The 20947-nt window shown below is 33.4% G+C and overlaps 2 protein-coding genes across 4 annotated transcripts; one reads left to right on the top strand and one right to left on the bottom strand.

Annotated features, from left to right (window-relative positions):
- Positions 1-2342: 2342 nt before the first annotated feature.
- On the bottom strand, positions 2343-9378 carry LOC144544632 (uncharacterized). Of its 3 annotated transcripts, XM_078293177.1 has the most exons (14): positions 9299-9378; positions 9106-9213; positions 8470-8535; positions 8233-8367; positions 7108-7155; positions 6711-6817; positions 6493-6564; positions 6340-6391; positions 5012-5361; positions 4462-4695; positions 3657-3866; positions 3168-3291; positions 2863-2959; positions 2343-2634 (listed from the first exon to the last, which is right to left on the bottom strand). In XM_078293177.1, exons 1-13 carry the CDS (start codon positions 9356-9358, stop codon positions 2897-2899), a joined length of 1629 nt encoding a protein of 542 aa, XP_078149303.1. In that variant the 5' UTR covers positions 9359-9378; the 3' UTR covers positions 2343-2634; positions 2863-2896. The 3 variants fall into 3 exon arrangements, with proteins under 3 accessions (XP_078149303.1, XP_078149302.1, XP_078149304.1); XM_078293176.1 differs by having other exon boundaries at positions 2449-2959; XM_078293178.1 differs by having other exon boundaries at positions 2449-2959; positions 3657-3860.
- A 6916-nt stretch (positions 9379-16294) lies between these two features.
- LOC144544160 (soluble inorganic pyrophosphatase 4-like) lies at positions 16295-18065 on the top strand. Its single transcript, XM_078292570.1, has 5 exons — positions 16295-16521; positions 16860-16914; positions 17525-17598; positions 17684-17797; positions 17917-18065. Exons 1-4 carry the CDS (start codon positions 16513-16515, stop codon positions 17771-17773), a joined length of 228 nt encoding a protein of 75 aa, XP_078148696.1. The 5' UTR covers positions 16295-16512; the 3' UTR covers positions 17774-17797; positions 17917-18065.
- The last annotated feature ends 2882 nt before the right edge of the window (positions 18066-20947 follow it).

Raw genomic sequence — 20947 nt, 5'->3', positions numbered from 1 at the left:
ATCACGGCCAGCATTAACGCTTAATTAATCATCATCAATTCTAACTGAACCGCACAAGAAAAAAACCGATAAAAAAAACATGACCAGAAGCAGAAAAAAAAAGGGCTGGCCGTGATACCCATCATGGCCAGAGGTGAAAAAAAAAAGGATTTTTTATTTATTTTCGCACCTGGCCGTTACTGTTCATCACGGACAGAATTTTTTTTTTTTTTTTTTTTTGCGCCTGGCCGTTCCAATCTATTACGGACATGATTTTTTTTTTCTTTGCCCGTTCCAATCTATCACAGACAGGATTTTTTTTCTGGTTTTTTTTATAGTTCAGTTAGAATGGTTAATCTTGTTAATTAAGTACTAACTCTGGCCGTGATAATCCATAACGGCCAGAGGCTGTGATTTTCCATCACGTTTTCCCTATTTATCGATAAAAACCAAAAGCGTTCTCTAATCTCGATATTTATTTAATATATTTCCTATTAATAAAAATTTCGGCATATTTATGCGGGGAGGGTACTTATATATTGTTGATCTAATTATTTTTAAATATATTATTTTATTAAAACATATAGAAATATAATTGTGTTTAAAATAATTATATAATTATATTTTATTGTAAAATTATTGTTCTATATTATTTTATTTCTTGGTTTCTCCACTGCTTTCTTTAATTGATTTAACATGGTTACAGCTTGGCTTAACAACGCTTTAACGACGTTATTTTTGGTATAGAGGTCCTCGCCCTAAACAATAATGTATTTTGGGGTTTTTCTATAAAGAAAAATGTTAAGCCTTTAAATTCATAATTTTTATTATAACAAAGAATTTCTTCTATCCGAAAAAAAAAAATTTCTATCCAAATTTCCAACTCAACCTCCGACATTATATAACAAATATCTTCGTTACTAGATCAAAAATTGATTCTTATAATATTATAGCCTTTTTGCATATTTACCCTACAACAGATTTGATGTTGATTAATCAACTACGAGAATGGCCCAAAATAAAATAATTTGTTGTAAAATAATACACATATCTAACAATAAAACATCTCATATTTTAGTATTTTTCTGCATATATTAATTAGTTTATGATTTCTAGCTAAATTGTACATCAATAGATGTAGTTGATGATTTTACACGCAAACATGTTGCACAATCAGTTGTATAACATGGTCAAGCATGTTGCATATCAAAGTGCTCTCACCGGAACTTTTTTGAACTGCAATAATTTCCCCACTTTATTTCGAATAGAAAAAAAGAGAAAAAAAAAAACAACATATTTTAGGATGGAAAAAAGAACTGCACCAAAAAGAAATTAAGTGAAAGCTCGCTCTCTACACCGAAAAATATTTCAGGCTCTCTCTTTTCCAAAAACTCATCCAAAACATTCCCTTCCCAACATATTATTATTTTTTATTTGTAAATTAACAAAAAAAAAATTCCAAAATTAGTGTATCTCCAATCTATTATTAAGCACATTGAGTGTCCGATCTGCCAACGGCTACGATTGAAAGATGAATCTTTGGATTTGATCTCAGCCCTCAAATTACATAATTTGTCTTCTTTTGATTAAATGCATCAGTTTTATGTATAAAAGTCTAAATTTAGTTAAAAAAATATTCACCACATGTGCTGCCACACAATACGTTACAATTAAAATTGAACAGACTCTGAAATTTAGCGATATATTTCTCTATTTTCTAATTTCCTTATTTCTTTGTTTTCATATTTCTCTTCTTCAATTGAAAAGACTTCACCTTCCATTTTTCTTATTTCTTTGTTTCTTTCTTTTTCGTTTCAATACGGATCACAATGGAAATCATTTTTTTTTATTTCCTTATTTTTCTTTCTTTGTTTCTATACATATTATTGTGGGCAATTTAGAATATATTTTCAGTACATAATATATCAATGTGTGTGTGTGTATATATTCTAAATTGGAAATAAAAAAGAAAAATAATATAAATTGGAACGTGTGTGTATATATTTCTCTTATAATATGTGTGTGTGTATATATATCCTATACATACACACGATAATACTTTTTATTTATATTTTTTGATATCATATTATATGTCAATATTGAATTGTTATACGATATTTGATATTAGATTCGAATCGAGCTATTATTTGATATCATTGGTACTTAAAAATAAAGAATCATCACATCATCAAATTGTTATCCGAAATCACCATTAAAGTTAATTAAAAATACATAATCATATAAATTTTTTATTAACATGTATCTTAATTTTTGAATAATTATTATTTTCATTGATATATTTTTTTCTTATAATATGTCTCTGTTGCAACACGGATATGAGTATCTTGTTAGAAATTTAGGAATCTGTACGCCAAAAAATTTTGTATTATCTTTTAACAGAATATATACCGACATGCTCAACAGAAATAACAAAAGAAAAAAAATTAACAATGAAGCTTTCAAAAGTCAAGATTTGCAATAACCCGCTGCTAACTACAACACAAAGATCCACATTCCATGTTAGAAACTATAAGCAACAATGTCTGTCTGAAGAATCCATTTCCACCAGTTTAAACAAAGATTAGTTTAAGATCTCATTTCAATCAGCTACCTCTGAGTAACAATTGGTTCCCAATTTATTAGGAAATTTGGAAACTGCAAAACAAAATTAATATACAGTTAAATCAGTAAGTACCAAGCTAATTGGTTTTTGTCAGTGAGGATTGATGTGTATGCAAGTGTTAATCAGTTATGAATGAGCAAGCATAAGGGCTCAGATCCTCAGATAAGGTGAAATTTGTATTGAATTGAAAAAATAAATTCAAGGAAATAGAGAAATTGGTTTGCCTCCAATTTATCAAGATCCAAGGACAAAAAGCATACCTTGAGAAATGTACACCGATATGGTTTGGCCTTTTTAATCACCAGTTCTTAAAATCAACCCTCCATCTTCAGTTGTGATGCATATATCATCCACAACCTGCATATATATATATATGGGCAAATTGGAATGTCAAATATTAAATTTCTTTCACAATAATTCTAGCTAGAATTCTAAAATCTCTGGTGGTCGACCTTCATTTGTCTATAAATCTATGAAAGGCATAACTAACAGTGAATGAACTCGCAAAAGAAATTTCCTACTTGTAGAAAGGAAAAAGGGAAAATGAAAATTCAAAATTACAAACCTGAGTATACTCAGACTCGTTGATCTCTCTTTTGAAAAGTTTTTCCCCAAGTTGCATTATGTCCTGCTTTCTTAGTACTGCCTTGGGATTTTTGGCATCCCGAAAAAGCTTAATAAACACGTTTCTATCACAAAAAGTTGGAAAAACACCTCGTTATGTCTCAAAATTTCAGTACGATACTGGTACATAGCAGACTTATAGAACTGTCAGAACAGGTTCTCAACTGATATACAATTGAACTAGTTATCTCCGAGTACAAGTGCCATATTCATATATTAATATTATCCCTACCAGCATGAACTTATCTACACTGATGATTTCTACCTCAGATTTGGTACCCTTCCATCCAATACTGTTACAGATGAGTAAAAACAAAAGGTCCCTGTGTATATACACTAACAGCTGCATTGGTCAGGCTAGATCTGTTGATACAAAAAGGCAATATAGAATTCCTTAACCAAGACCAGGGGTGTTACAAAGGGAACAAACCTGAGATGCTCTTTCTTTGGAGCCTTCATCACAAAGATGCCACCAAAGATAGGAACAGCAACATCTAAAACAACACTCTTCAGCTCAGTCTGAGCAGCATAAGCACCACTTAATGCCCCATCTATAAGGTGCTTATTCTTGTCACTGCTTTTAGGTAAAGCAGAGAGCCGTTTTGCCAGTTCACGCAAGTCCCTCACCACAGAGCTAATCCTTCAAGAAGACAAAAGTGAAAAATTAGTTCTCTGGTAATAAAGAAGTCCTTTTTGGAAGCAGAAAAGTCATTTCATGAACACTCTTCATGTAACAGCCTATACAAATTTACATGACCTGTTCTTCCCTTGTGGAAAAAAATGTGTTTCCCATCACAAAAGTAAGCATCAAACAGATTTTTTTTTTGTATTATCCAGTTTTTCCCAAATATTTCTTCCATTCCCTCTTCTATGATTCTGTATCTTCCAATGTTGTTTAATTCAAATGTAATGGCTAACTTCTCTATCAACTTAGCTCGAATTACAGAATAAGTTAGGAATAATCAAAATTGCTTTCATTAAAGTATGGAAAAATATTTGTAAAATTAGAAACTATTATATCTACTGTTCTTATTTAAAATTTGCAATTGGGAAAGTATAAAATCCAATTTCAAAGAAGTCATAATCAATGACTCTTCCAAATAGGAATGATTAAGTCCAGCTTACCAAACTGTGTCAAATTGCAAGAAGAAAAAGCAAAAAAGTAATCCAAAGTTATTTTAAATATAAACTTTCCTAAGCTTGGTAAATTAAAATTTTGCACAATCGATACATACGTTCGCACTTTCTGCTCATTGAATATTTTGGTAAGTGCCTCAATCAGATGCTTCTGGGTTTCGGGCACAGAAATAGATTTGCTTGCAGACATGGCAGGCCCACCATCCTCCTTCATGACAACAACTCTTTTAGTCCATGAAACTCCATTTTTATTAAATTCTCTTACCCTCTCTATAATGCTCTCTTCTCGAGCTGACCATGCTGCCACCTGCCCTTTTACAACATCATGATGCCTGTTTCGAGTGAAAACTAAGAAATCAAAACCTACTAAAGTAAGTTTTGAGTGCAACTTGTTGGCTATACAATACCAGTTTCACCTGGGTAGCACTAAAATATTCTTACTAGCCAATTGGGTTGACCAAGCACACACGTTCAAGAATTGTGAAATACATCTTTGCGTAATTTTTTTGGTCTCAGTTTTTTTCTTGTACAAACTTTTAGACTATTTAAGACCCTTCTTACTATTTCAGAAGTTAAAATAAAACACTAGACTTAGTCAGGTTTTAGTTTTACAAAGATTGGTAGGCATTGGCATATTATTTACAATACCTTTTTCTAAATGTGGGGTCAGGGGAGCCCTTAAATTTGACTTTGCCTGGTTTTCCAATGATCAAATTTGCCAGGTGGGGTCCCATCAGGACTTTATTATGACGCACATCTTGGCCAAGATCAGCTATTAATTTCTTATGAGGAATTGAGTCGCCTTTTGTGAACTGTAACAGAATGTAGTCCCTTACCATGGCCTCGTACTCATATCCCTCATAAATTATAGAGGTTTTGGTAACCCAGACTCCACGTATTAGATCTGCTAGCATCTGAACTTGCTGTAAAACCTCTTCTACAGGCTCAACAGGAGCCAAAAGATACTCAATGAAGTCGAATCGGTTCAACTGAGTAACCTGTATTGAGTTTAAACAAAGGAATTCAATTGTCAGAGGTTATATCGAGCCTTATTGAGGTAGAACTGCACGAAAATGAATCGATCAAGGAAAATATTTCATTCAATTGACGCTTGATTGAAAAATAACCTAAGCTTAAGAAGTCAGGATAATTGACTCATACCATACTAATATGAACTATATTTAGGAGTCAAAATGGAAGGTATATTGATTAAAAAAAATCCACATTCAAATCAGCATTAATCATCTGTATCCACATTGATAGAAAAAAAGAGGCAGATATGGCTATGGATAATTGAAGTCCCTAACTTGATGCGAAATTTCCTATCTCAAACCCTAGTTCTTTTTCCCTTTTTGCTAAATACTTCCAAATTTTGTACACTTGTTAGATATTATGAATACCTAGCTTGATGGTATGTTATTTATTTTGTAATTGATTATCTTTATGTTATTATTCTAAAATACTTATTTTTGGTACACTTGCAACTTTTAAGTAGTATCCGTCAGCAGGGGCGGAACTAGGTACAAGCAAAGGGGGGCAGGCACCCCCCATAAAATCGTAAGTTGCTTATTGGGGTGGTTATTTTCATATGATTTTTTACGGATGCATACCGATTGGCACCCCCATGCGATTGTTCTTTCATCTTTCGGCGCCCCCCCCCCCCCCCCCCCCCCCCCCCAAATTCAAATCCTGGTTCTGCCCCTGTCCGTCAGTCTATTCAATATCTGTATCTGTATCTATCGTTCTGCATCCATCACTGTTTAGATGATGATATGGTTTTGAACTTTGCCATCCATATCTGTGTCTGTACCCACACAATAAAAATGCAAATTCCATTCACACCCCTACTACTACTGCTTTGAGCTGATATTGAATTACTTAATCAGAGACATGAACAGGAAGCTATGAGCCTATGACATACTTCTAAAATAGCACTGGATATTTCATTTAAGTAAAAAAGATAAGGCAACTCAAACCTCAGTAAACCACTTCTTTAGTCGCTCTTCCAAGGGCAGCTTTCTTAATTCCCTGTATCAACACCATGCCACAACTAATTTGTTAGCTGCGCTTAAGAAAAAATAATTTACATCGGAAAGAAAAAAGTTAACTGTATCAATGATAAAATCAACCTTATAATAGCTTCTTTCTTTTCTTTACGACTAATAGATTCTCCAGGGCATAGTGCTCCCATATAATCAGACCTACAGTTGTAGGATACATGTATAAAAAAATATTTGAAAAATACAAAAAGCAATTTGAACTACTATTCTTTATATGAGAAAGAAAATGCATAGAAAGAAGGAATTGAATTCTAGATGATAAAATATAGTCTCTAAGAATATCCTACTGTGTCATTCTGAACTCTATTTTTCTGTCCTCAGTTGTAACCATCTTCTTGTAATATTCATGTGAAAGTGTGCTGCTTTCTGGAAGGAACTCAAGTGGGACCCATGACTGCACATTCACATTATTTAAAAAAGAAAACATCAAACTCAAATCTTAGCATAAGATGATATATAATATCAGAATTAAGAGTACCTTTAATATTCTCAATTATCAGATATAACTTATAACGAAAGATCATCCACGAAATGAAAAATCATTTTCATTGAATCTAACGGAGTGTCTTAATAATTGTTTGCAAGCATAAAATTATGAATGGACGTGCTTCAAAGTCGCCTAGAGACTTTGCATACAAATAAGAGATGATTTAATCATAAACAGGAGTTCTAATTGAACTTTACCTCATCCTCATCTTCAGTTTGTGCTGAATCCCCTGGTTCTGTCTTTGCCTATACAAAATTTAACCAAGTTAAAATCATGGAAAAGCAATAAAAAAAGGTAAACGAAACCTCTAAATAATCATAGAAGGGAAAATCGGCCGTTCCGGACCGGAATCGGATGGTACCGACCGATTTTTGACTGAATTACGCTCTAGACTCCAATTCCTGACGAAACGGTCTAATTTAGTTAAATTCCGACCGAAACAATTATATTCCACTGAAATTTCGGCCGAAACGGTTGTTATTCAAAATTTTCTTACTCCAATTCCGGCCGAAACGGCCTTATTTCAGTTATGCCGGAACGGTCCTGTTCCAGACAAATTACGACCGAAACGATCCTATTCCACTGAAATTTCGGCCGAAACGGCTGTTATTCAAAATTTTCTGAATAAAATGTCTCCAACGGGGCTTGAACTATAGACCTATTGATTGAGAACATTGGACTTTACAACTACATCACTTCATCTTTGTTGTTATTACATGAAACTATAATATTTAAATTATACTTGTATTCAAGAGTAACCCCATATTTGACCATCCGAACACATTTTTTTAATTACAAATTTCTCTCAATACCTCTATTCATAGTACTTACAAGACTAAATTCTACTAAGTTATTTTTAGAGTTGATTTTAATTGTAAAAATTGTATTATATTATATTTTGTTTTTAATTTTTGTTAGTACAAAACAAGCATCTGCCAAAAAGATCCGAGTTTCCGATCCGATTTGGCTGATTCCGATCCGATTTGGCTGATTCCGACCGATTCACCCAATTCCGATTTCACGATCAAATGACCGATCCCGATTACGATTCCGATTTCTCCTTCTATGTAAATAATAACTCTAGTACTACATATAACTGCCAATTCTACTGGCCAAATAAAGATGTTTGTTACAAATTAAAATAAATGACCTAGCCTAGAGCTATCCTACCAGCAGCACAGAAGAAAAACCAATTCAACCAACTCATACATTTGGGGCCATTTATACTAGTCTGAGCTGCTTTTTTGAATGGCCAGTAGAGGTACCAAGTATGAACTAAAAAGTTTCTCAAAAGAAGGGGGCATAGCTTCAGAGAAACTAACCATCTTAATACTAGGTGTTGAGTCATGTACATTTTTCTCTGGATCCATTTGTTGTGCATTACGCTTTCTCTTTTGATAATTTGACATTATTACAGGCCGCAGTTGAACAACTCCATTAATCCGGTTCAGGTGTATCTGTAACATAAATAAAGACAGAAATTATAAAATTAGCAAACATACTTGTGTAAAAGCAACAAATAAAAGAGAGTCAATTAAAATGCAAAGAGAATAACTTGCCTGGTCATTTCTCAAGATACCAACAGCATAGTCTGTTGCTGACGGTGCCACTAGTGACCTTAGAGTCTGTAACACCAAATGAAATAATGTCAGAAGGCCTTCTGTAAATCAAACCGACGATTGTACAATATTTCAAATAACAGCAAAAAATTTCATATTTGTGATATTCAAAACCATACGACTAGCATAAAAGAAAACAGCACATTGCATCAAATATAAAAGTTAATACTCAGAACCAACAAGATCTTTTTTTTTTCCATCAGTATAAAAATAAAGAAAAATAAAACTATTATTGGTAGCTGGGACCCATGGTGTGATGGACAAGTCATGGCGTCATTTTCCCTCTTTTTGGAGGCAATTTGGTCATTCTGATCAAATTAAAATTGTTATAATTCGGACACATTAATTTGATGTTATTGTTGGTTGTTATTATGTAAATTAAAAGTCTGTTTAGCCGGAATTCTATTATAGATACAATAAACATCCCCTCTCCTTATGTTCACTTTCTTCTGGCTTATCACGGATTCACAGAAGCTAATTTATGGTAATTGGGAAAAGATAAGTGATCAAATTATGGGTGAAATGTCAGGACACAAGTCAAATTTTGTCCATATCAGGGGAGAAAATGCAATTGACCTGCTTCTCTTTTCCTGAAAGCCTTGCAATGTCAGCATCAAAAGTTTGCTGGTCATCATCTATACGGATGTCCACTTCCATATTTCTACATTTAGGCATCATTCGCACCTATAATATATAATTACAAAATTTAATTAAGTACACAATCACATTAACTTCAAAAGTACAAAAACAAGTATTGGCATAAGTTTACCTCTGTGCACCTTTTCTCCATCTCATAAGTCTGCCAATTCGGTCTGAGTGGATATTGCATGACATAGATCTGCAAGAGGGAATCATCTGTAAGAAAAACAGTGCAAAATGTCTTCCTATTAATTAATTAAAACATTTTGATTGAAAAATCAAAACAGAACAAATTTCTTGAGAAAATTTGGATTGCAATTTCAAATTTTTTATATCTTCCGGATGTTAAAAAATGCCATAGATTTGAGCAATATATATATTGTATTATCATCTCACTTTAAATTACCTTCTCAATTTAAATTTCAGATACATATGTACTTCAAAAAATATCTTTGTCCTCTTGAAAGAAAAATATATACACTTGTTAAGAAACCAATTCTGGATTCTTAAACTGATATGGCATGAAAGGCAAGTTAGGGTCTCTACTTTATATGGTAAAAGGGAGACTATTATCTGCATGCTTCACATAGCCATGCGATCTTACAAAACAGCCCCCAAAGAAAAATAAAAATTACCTCAGTTTGATTTTCATCAAGAGGAAACGGGGTCAAGAACACATCAATCTCCCGCTCCACCTCATCCTCTTCCTCTTCCTCAACATGCGCCTCTATTTTAGGGTCGGTGTCGGGCTTCATTTTAGGGTTAGTATCCGAAGAAGAAGACATAGGAACATGAGGAGTGGGCATAGGGTCATTGGGATCTATTTTAGGTTTAATAGGGGTTTTAGCAGTAGCAGAGGGGGCTGTGGTGGCGCCTCTGGATTTGGGACGGAAACGCAAGGGTTTAAAAGAGGTGGACTTGGTAGTAGAGGAGGAAGGAAGAAGGTCGAGGTCCGCCATGCGTGCGATGTCCATGTCGTCGGCCATGGTAAATTTCGTGGAATAGAACAGGGAGTTATTTTCGAGAGATATAAAAGTTTGGGGAAATTTCATGTATACCCCTCAGAAAACTTTAATATTACGTCCCTTTCCTGTAAAATTTATAATATTATATTTATTTTTCTAAATTTCAAAAACTCAGAAATTTACTCATTTTATATATTTTTATATTTTTAGAAAAATAGTAAATTAATGCGATACCCACTTTTTTTATTATATGTCACAAAAGAATGAAAAGAAACGGTTAGAAAGAAGAAGTTAAAAAACAAAGGTCTTATAAATGAATTACTGTAATTATTATATGAAACCTTTTACATCAATAAATTAGAAGTTAAATATGATGATAAAATAGGGATGAAACTTCATTAAATAATAGCATGTTTAATTAAAGATAAAATAGGGAAGTGTTTATTAAGGATAAAACTGGTTAAAAGAAGAACAAAATCTCTCAGCAATTAATATTAAAATTCTTAAGCTTAATATAGCATGGCCCAAAGAACAAAATAAATTGCTATTAGCAATAATATCACCGGATACTCTATAATGGAGTGCAACATATGGAAATAAATCGGCCATTTTTATTAATATCCCTAAAAACAAAGAAAATTTTAAAAATGCCCCTGTCCCCAAATTTTTATCAAATATGCCCTGACCGCCTGGACCCAGGGCGGCCCAAAACACACAGTGAGGCGCCCCATGGTAACTAGCGGAGCGCCCGTGGCTGGGGCGCCCCATGGCCTTTGCCTTTTTTTTTTTTTTTTTTTAGAGAGATGTTAGTATTTTGATTTGAATAATTTTGTGAAAAAAAAGTTTTCTTATTTAGAGTGTATGCCAAAAAGTAAAATATTTGATATATTTACGAAGTGATGTCGTAAATTTTTATAACTTTGATTTTTTTTTTTTTTTTTTTGGTGAACTTTGATTTTATTTGTCAGTTGGATATCACAAGTCTAAATATAACACTAATAAGGACTTGGCTTTTATTATGGTTTTTACAATATATGTATAATATACACGAGGAGGGTTCAAATGCCTCCATGTTTTTGTGCCTCCATCTCTCTCCATCATTTTCAAAGTTCAAACAGTCGATCCGAACCGTTCAATCTAACCTTCATACTAAAATATGTTTGGAGACCAAATTTTATATTTTTAGGAATTTTTTTACTATTTTCTTAGATAGGTACAAAATCAGTAAATCTGAACCATCTAAAAACAGTATTTTTTTACCTATCTAAAAAAATAGTAAAAAAATTCCTAAAAATATAAAATTTGGTCTCCAAACATATTTTAGTATGGAGGTTAGATTGAACGGTTCGGATCGACTGTTTGAACTTTGAAAATGATGGAGAGAGATGGAGGCATGATGGAGGCACAAAAACATGGAGGCATTTGAACCCTCCTCAATATACACATACACATACACATACACATACACATACACATACACATACACATACACATATACAGAGCGTGGAAAGATAGATTTGGCGTCTATAGATTCGTTTCACCCATTTTCGGGCTCAGATTCGTTATCCGAGCCTTCCTTCATGGACTTTTGGACCTTTCTTTATAATTTTAGAGTTTTCAGGGTCTTTTATGTTTTTTTTTTATGTATTTTATGTTTTTAGGGTTTGTATTTAAATAGAAGTCATGTCTTTTGGCAGAAGTTAGTTTTTAATGTATTCAGTTTTATCAAAGAATTGAGTTTTTAATGTGTGATCTCAGAACCAAATCTATCTTTCCATTACTTTTTCCAATTTCTTGATCGTTCGTGCATCACATCACATCACTTCATAAATATATCCAAAAGTTTTATTTTTTGGCATACACTCTAAACAAGAAAACTTTTTCTTCACAAAATTATTTAAATCAAAATACTAGTATATGTATATGTGTATATTACACATATATTATAAAAACCATAATAAAGGCCAATTCCTTATTAGTATATGTATATGTATGTGTATATGTGTGTGTATATGTATATGTATATGTATATGTGTGTGTATGTGTATGTGTATGTTTATGTGTATGTGTATATTATACATATATTATAAAAACCATAATAAAAACCAAGTCCTTATTAGTGTTATATTTAGACTTGTGATATCCAACTGACAAATAAAATCAAAGTTCACAAAAAAAAATCAAAGTTCACCAAAAAAAATAAAAATAAAAAAAATCAAAGTTATAAAAATTTACGACATCACTTCGTAAATATATCAAATATTTTACTTTTTGGCATACACTCTAAATAAGAAAACTTTTTTTTCACAAAATTATTCAAATCAAAATACTAACATCTCTCTAAAAAAAAAAAAAAAAAAAAAAAAGGCAAAGGCCATGGGGCGCCCCAGCCACGGGCGCCTCACTGTGTGTTTTGGGCCGCCCTGGGTCCAGGCGGTCAGGGCATATTTGATAAAAATTTGGGGACAGGAGCATTTTTAAAATTTTCTTTGTTTTTAGGGATATTAATAAAAATGGCCGGAAATAAATCTACTATGATTCCTGAAGAATCACAGGACTCTATTCCAAATCCAATCATATACTCTATGAAATGTACAAATCTTAAAATCAGCAATTTTATGTGCATGAATCTCGAAATAAATGAAGAGATGGATTTGAAATAGCATGGTCCTGTGATTACTGAAGAATCACAGCAGATTTAATTCCACAACATATCTCAACGCCTCGACAATTTCCTTTATTTTTCGCTGCCAGCTTGTCACTCCTTTATTCTTCGCTGCCTAAACTTGATATATTTCCAGTTAGGGCTTTCTTTTTTCGAAATTTTTATTAATAGAAAATTAATTAATTAAATATTGATAATGGAGAATGAAATTGAGTTTTTTTAATATGTTAGAAAAACGTGATAGTTTAAAATATTTTCTGGACGCTACAGACTATCACGTCAAATTAGTCACAAATTGATTGTCCATGTCGTCGGTTTCTTTTTTGCTTTATTTTGAATTAAACCGAGCAGAATCCGAGCGAGTTATTTTCAAGAAAACAGGACCGAATCCGAGTTTGTGCTAAGGCCCGCCCATTAGCAGCCTTGTCTGTACTGTCGGGTCGATGTCAGATGGGTTTTGTGACCATATGTTGTGTGTAAGTCAGAGTTGGAATGAGCTAAACAAATTTTGCGACCATTCTCTATTTCACTTGAACACACCATGTTGAAGACAAAATTCAAGCTGATGTTGTCACACCATCACCATTACCTTGATCCATCACGCACGTAAGCTGTTTGATGATATGCTTGAGCTAACCTACAACCTCACTGGTAGTGTGATCAGCTGTCAATTGTTTCTAATCAGTTGCCTTCAATCAATACTGTTGAGGCCCTGCCAAACTCAGTTACATAGAACTGTGCTCGTACAGTCCATTGCTCATGCAGGACTCGGGATCAAATGCCTCCATGGAAACCTCTGATGCCACAATTATCTATCGCATTTGACCCCCTTAACTGTGTATATACCTGGCAACCTTGGCGGGTTGGGAAACATCTCTATGCACATATGTAATTAAGATTTAAGACTGCCTTTTGCATTCTGGTGTTAAGTGGTACTTCCCCTCTTATCCCGTTAATGACTGATCAAATATGCTTTTTGCCTCAAGCAGTCTGTAACTCGTGAAAACCCTTAGGCACTTATCAATATTGATTACTTGGAATATATTGATATTTGTGTTGGAATGGAATTGCCCAGAATGAACTGTTATGGTGTTACCATGGTTAAGTCAAGGCATAACACACCTAAAGAAAGGGTGCATAGATGTGCTATTAGCATTTTCAGGGGCATAGATGGTCATTTATTTGCTCTCAGCCTTAGTGTGGGAATCATGATAGCACTTCTTGGTGCGAAATCACATTGCCCCAGAACTTGAATTTCAACTTCCCTTGGTAATGAAGTACTGACAGCAAGCACATCCAAAAGGTCCCTGACTTTATGAGGGTATTTGATTGAATTGATTAAAATTTTAAAACTACAAATTAACCAATGAAGTATCTTTATATGACGGCTCCAAGTCAGTTAATAGCTAAGAATTTGTTTATATTTCATTTAAGATCCTAACAAGTTCGGTTAACCTCGAGTTAACACATTGCTTTTCTAACTAGTTGGATACCCATCTACATTATGTTAACCAATTTTATATAGGCTATGTTCTTACAGTTTAATATGCTTATTTATGACATACACAGATAGAATCATGGAGAAGATTAAGATCTGTTGATACAGCATTCTTAACATTTTCACGCCTGTCACCTATAAATGGAGACGTATCCTCTGATCTCCATTAATGATAAACTAACCTATTATTTGACAGAGGTCCATGCAATGGTAGATCTCTACATATTTTCTCCCAAATGACACCTTTAGCTTGCCATACTGGTAGAAGAGAAGCTCACTTACAATTGGGCAAATGTCGTCTTGAATTGCAGCAAATAGGCTACATCTATGGCAAGGTGAGCCTCACTCCCTTGCTTGTTATATGCCAAAGAAATTCTAATTACCATTTACCTGGTGCTGCTTAGGTTTCTAGGAGAACAATTTCACCAAATCCCTTTTTTTTTTTTTCATCACAGAGAAGGGTATTTGCTTAGGTGTCGATATGCAGGACTATACACATACCATATACACTGGCCACAAAATATTTAAACACTTACCAAATTTGATACCCAATCTAAATGATAGAAAATACTTCTGTAACCTTAATTTTGTTTCATTTTTGTCAAATATTTTGGCACCATGCAGGATTTCCTCATCTTCCGACCCGCAGTGTACTCTAGCTCGATGACTTCCCCAATTTCAACCATATAAAATCCCTTCAGTGGTAAGTCCTTTGATTAATTAGTTTCACCTATGTTCCACCTATTTTACCTTTTTTCAATGTAAAGTAGGATTCAGACAGATCTCTGTTCTGACAAAACATATATTTTTGTCTTTGTTTTTTCATTTTTTTTTTCTATATCTTTTAATAATATGTATGCAAACTTGTATTCAGAAAAAGGGACAGACTTGTAGTAGCTGTTGTAACTAACTTGAAGTCCATGCACTTGAATACATCCAACTAAAAATAAATTTGAATGAATAAATTCTTTAGAAAATTTAAACAATAGTCCATGGCTTGTAGTAGACGTAGATCCTCAAAACTTTATGTAAGAGATCTTATAATTATCTTGATATCGAGAAAATGATACATTGTGAGAAAAACTAGGTTTAATTCTTGAGTTTTTCTAAAATAGGATAGATGGAAAAAACTATTAATCTGGCGCAAATTAAAAAAGGAACTTTTCAATAAATAAATACGAAAATAATGTCATCTGCTAGGTAATTCTAGGAAATGTTGGAGTCACCGGGGCTTGCCATATATATAATGTAACTGATAAGCAATGGGCTGGTTCTGAATAGTAAACTTTTGGATAGATATAGGTTTAGAAAAGCAATTTCTGAGATTGAAAAACTTAGTGGGACTTTAGAAGCTATAGTACCAGAGCGTATTGCTGCAAAATTATTGAAACAATGCAAAAATAGATTGTCAAGTTCTTAAATTTATAAAATTGTAAAATGATGCATGCATTGTTGCAAAAATCTTAGACTTTGTCTCGTCCAATCACTTACACCAACTATCAGAATCTAAAAAAACTAGAGCACATAAACTTTTTATTGCGGAGTTATGATGTAAATTTGGTTAGGACAACTTGTGCACCCATTAGATGCTAAAAGCTAGAACATATTTCTTCATTTTCTAGTTAGACATGATACAGGAAAATTTCATTTATTTTAAGAACTAAGAGCAGTTCAGTCCATTATATTTAGAATTTGAAGAGGCATGCTATAACTTCCTCTTAGAATTGGTTGCCAACTATTTCCAAAAGTATATAACACAATATGCTTGACCCTAGTTATATCTTTAAGACCTTTCAATATACTGATTTTCATTATTCCAAAATAAGAATGTGAAGATAAAAGAGAAAAAAGTATTTTCTACTTTTGGAAACACTTGTATACAAGTTTATGGGTTCATGAGAGAGAAAAATTGTTGAGAAGGGTAATGAAGCCCCAAAAAGGATATAAAAAATTTTCTGGGTAAAAATGTAAAAAGAAACAATTATGTAATATTAGAATAAGGAAAACAAAAACTATAATCATACTATTTACAAGGGGCAAACAGTAAAAAATCCAGATTTACTGAAATCCGGAACGAATTACTACTCACATCATTAGTCCCACAAGCATTATCCTAAAGAGGAGCGGCAGCCAGGGACCTATATATTGACCCCATGGGTGTGTCAATTGAATGGCAAGAAGCGAAGTTGTCTTGAGATGATCTTCTACGGTCGGATATGTATGAGGTATGCACTATGGCATTTGTCTCTTTCCATTTATTAGTAAGTTTCGTTTCTTTTCTTCTTTTTTTTAAGGTTAGTGGCTTGTAAGTTACGTTTCTAATATTTTTTTTGTATTTTGTTTTTCTCCTTTTCGTACTACTGTTGTAGGAAATTGTTCAAATGTGTATCTATGAAATCTTTCTGGTATGTCAAAATTTCATTGCTGAAACATTTTAATATGTCATATGAGCAAAATTCTACTGACCAAATTGTTCCATCAATAGTGCATTTTGTCAGAAGAGAATTTTGTTCTTACTAATAAGTTTTATTGTTAATGGAGTTATAGATACAATTTGTTTCAGATGAATGAATTCAATGCCTATGGACTTCAAGTTAGTGACACTATATTCCTGCATGGTATGTGACTTCTTTTTTTAATTCCTACAATTTTTATTTATTCTTGTTAGAAAAAATTGAATTTGAATTGTTTGAAGTTACAAAAAACAAAATAATAAGCTTAAGTAAAACTTTCGTACATTGCAAAACATTATAAAGAAAATCTGTGTCAAGATTTTTAATTTGTAGGGATATCAAATATGTGACATTTTTTTAAGAGCACCACAGATTAGTAGTCTTTCTCAGTTCTTACATATGTAACACCAGGGTCTGAACTGTCTTTTCTCAACAACATGCTCTAAATTGACCCTAAAATTACCTTTCTCTTTGTCAGCTATTTTGATATATCTAAAATTAAACTTTTAGTGAAACTACACTTTCTGTCCTTTTTATGTTAGAGATCATTTTGCTACACACTTTTAATATCACTAAAATTGGTCATACCATTTTGTTTTCTAAAACACTGTGAAACAATCCTTACCCTTTACCTTTTTGTCATGCCATTTAGTTTTTTTTTTTTTGGTGTGTTTTTGCTTGTGTGTGTGTGGGGGGGGGGGGGGGGGGGGGGGGGGTTCGGATTTTTAGTAAATAAGGTTACAATAGATTTCTCTGACAAGTTGACAACTTTTAGTTTGGAGGGAAAGCGAAATGGTTGATTCTTGTCTGTGGGCCTGTGCTGTCGGTTTGATGACTATGATTGATGAGGTATGCTTCATTATGAAAAGGAGGATAATAAATCATAAAAATTGTTTTTCAAAGTATTTAAATTGTTTATACAAAATGAAAACAGGGCAAAATTGATCACAAGGTTATTTCAGTTTGTGCTGACAACCCTGAGTACACGCATTACAAAGACATCAGTGATCTGCATCCTCACTAGCCCCAGTAGCTGCAAATTCAGAAGGTCAAGATTTTCATACAGGGTTTATGGTCAATTATTTGCATTGAATGTACATTTATTAATTTTATTACGTACAGCTTGCTTAATTAAAATGTTCTTCATAAATTGAATTTTACAAGCAGGTTATAAAATGAAGTGCAACGCCATTGCCCAAACTGGTCAAGAGAAGAAGCAGCATGACGGTTCGGGCATGCTTTCCAGTCAGAAAGAACCCAACTCTCGTTTATGCACCCGGTCAAGGAGTAGGTCTCCGAGCCCCAGTAGCTGCAAATTCAGAAGGTCAAGATTTTTTTGTTGTTTTTTGAATTCTTTTTTGTAATATTTTGTTGATTTAAATGGTTGTATGATTATGTTATTAATTGTATGACATGAAGCATTAATTAATAATTGCAAAATGCTGATACCTTCAGAAATGCTAGCATCAGTTGTCAAAACCCTCCGGTCAACATGACTCAAACCATGTCAGCCAGGCAGGACCAGTCTGATGGGAAAATAAATCTGCTGTAATTCTTGAGGAATTACAGGACCCTGTAATCCCAATCTGAACCGTTGGTCTTTCTCGAGATTTGTGCATGAAAACTTACTTTTTTCGAGATCTGTGCAGAAAAAATTTGAATGGTTGATATTGGAATTTCAGGGCCCTGTAATTCCTCCCGGGATTATAGCAGATTCGGACTCATCTGATGGGGATGCCACCTCAAAACAATGATGGGTGGGGCCAGTCTACTAATAATGACGGGAGTACTGCCTTGCTGAGATCCAGACCTTTGAAAATTGTATGTCCTTTTAGCACAAATATATATATATATATGGTTTTTACATTTTTAAAGTCCAAACAATCGATCCAAACCGTTCAACATTCAGTCTATATTAAGATGTGCTTGGAGACAAAATTTTACATTTTTTACATTTTTTTAAATTTATTTACTATTTATTAAGCCCTTTTTAAAATAGTCGTTTAAAAATCCTGCAGTCAGAGAGCCCTTCTTATTGGCCCCACACGGCAGCTCCATTTCATAGAACAGCCAGTGCTCAAGAACTCGGACTACCCAGCCTGGTAAAACCACATGTTGCTGTAGTGTCTCCTTTTGTTTGGGAATATATATTGTATAGGTATTTTGTTGCTTTCGTCGCATGGTATTTGTAATTTTAATTAATTTGAATGTAAACACTGTTAACTATTTTGTAAAGAGAATATGATACATTATCATAGTTGGTATACATGATACTATTTGACGTCATAGTTAATGGCATCTTTCCTACCAAAGGAGAATTTTATTTGAATTTCGGCCATCAGGCTAGCATCAGCACTGATGCCCAGCAAAACTGCCGCATTTCAAATAGGCAATTTTGGCAAGCACCTTAAATGCACAATAACTTAACTGAATTGCAGGAACATATATGGGACTAAAATGTTATGGTAACTACAACACCTACTAGTCCAAACAGATATTTCTTTCAATCTAGTTTTTAATTTTAGAAGGTCTACTTATGATACTGTGTCTGATTAATTACTCTTTCTCAAGGTACTTGTACACAGGAATGACTATCTTCCAATACTTGTGCCTTACATTTCTTCCATCTGAAATCATTTCTAATGGAACAAAGAACTGTTAACTGATCAAGTGATCAGTATATCAGTTGAGTGAGTCTATGGTACTATGCATAGCACGGATGGGTCCGTACTACGGATCAATATCTTCGTTTTTAAAATTCTAATAGTCGATCCGAACCGTTCAACTGGATTTCCATATGAATATGTACTTGAAAACCAAATTTTACATTTTTTTTTACTATTTTTAAAGATAGGTAGAAAATCACTTGATCTGAAAATTCTGGACCATCCAAAAACATTTATTTTCTACCTATATAAAAAAATAGTAAAAAAATTATAAAAAATGTAAAATTTGGTTTGCAAGTACATATTCATATGAAAATCATGTTGAACGGTTCGGATCAACTGTTAGGATTTTAAAAATGAAGATATTGATCCGTAGTACGGACCCATCCGTGCTATGCGTAGTACCATAGCCTCACTCCTATCCCAATATTAAATCTGAATTTTCAATCCAATTTAAAAAATATTATGAAAGAGTAATTGAAAAAAAAAAAAAAATCTGGATAGTCTCAATGTGGGGTTAGTCCCAAACCCAAGAGTAATGTAAATATAATTGTTACATTTTATAACATTCATTTCGGCCGAAATTTGACTGGAATAGATCATTTATCCCGAAATTATTTGGAATTGGACTGATTTCTCTACGAACATAACCATCAGACCCTCATGAAAATTAAATTCAGACTATATTAATTTTCCCAATCCTCTTCACATGGGCATGCAGATTTTTTTGCAGCTGATCAACCCATTTGTCACTCATCTCCTCTTTCCTGATATTAACTTTCTCAAGCTGCTCGCGCGGGACCATCACAACTTTTGGTTCCTCCCAATTTGACTTGTCATCAGCTACTTCCCTTGGCTTCAACTAATAGCATAAAATAGGGATTACCTTATAGCCGAATAGCGTGAGCATCTTTAGATTAGGTGACCGGAGGAAAAAATAAACCAAGTCAAAATCGCTATTCAGACACCAACCACTTCAGGTTCTTGAAAATTGGCCCTTTGACAAATAATCCCTGCAAACCAAAATAGGATTAATCATATTCTGTAATAATGGTACTGATCTTAATAATCATCCATTATGACTACTGGATAATTTCAAGGGGACATCTGTTGCAAAGCAAGCATAAATACAAACAAAAATAGTTCTATTATTAAATAACAAAAATATGCCTGAGCAAAACAAGTCATCATAGTCAATACTCAATAGTATTCCATTTGTTTAGGAAAAATAGTTGTGTTATGGATTTTCATTGTAAACCTTTAGTGCAAGAAAAATTACCTTCCCTTCACTACCCCGTACAGTCAGATGTAGCCATGTGACTTCTGAAAGACTGTTGATAAGATCGGGACCACTAACAGTGATACCATCAGAGCATATGCCAGACGAAAAGTCAATTATTGCAGATGTAAGAAAATAGGAACTTTATTTAGAGAAATCACAACGCAAATTCACAACATAGAGAGAATCGAGATATGAACCTTTTTGAGAAATCACAACAACAGAGAGTTAACCTCTTCAGTCTACCAGCAGA

Source organism: Carex rostrata, chromosome 26 (assembly GCF_964058835.1).
Source record: "Carex rostrata chromosome 26, lpCarRost1.2, whole genome shotgun sequence".
Classification (NCBI taxonomy): Eukaryota; Viridiplantae; Streptophyta; class Magnoliopsida; order Poales; family Cyperaceae; genus Carex; species Carex rostrata.
This window is presented reverse-complemented; position numbering and strand designations above follow the sequence as displayed.

Bases quoted from the DNA above. Each gene is read 5' to 3' on its own strand.
- LOC144544632 (XM_078293177.1), bottom strand. From the start codon at position 9,358: ATGCAATATCCACTCAGACCGAATTGGCAGACTTATGAGATGGAGAAA. The intron at 6,565-6,710 runs GTAGGATATTCT...CTACAACTGTAG, and splicing joins ATAGAGTTCAGAATGACACA to GTCTGATTATATGGGAGCAC. The intron at 2,960-3,167 runs GTTTGTAATTTT...ATATATATGCAG, and splicing joins ACGAGTCTGAGTATACTCAG to GTTGTGGATGATATATGCAT.
- LOC144544160 (XM_078292570.1), top strand. The intron at 16,915-17,524 runs GTATGTGACTTC...GACAACTTTTAG, and splicing joins TGACACTATATTCCTGCATG to TTTGGAGGGAAAGCGAAATG. The intron at 17,599-17,683 runs GTATGCTTCATT...AAATGAAAACAG, and splicing joins TGATGACTATGATTGATGAG to GGCAAAATTGATCACAAGGT.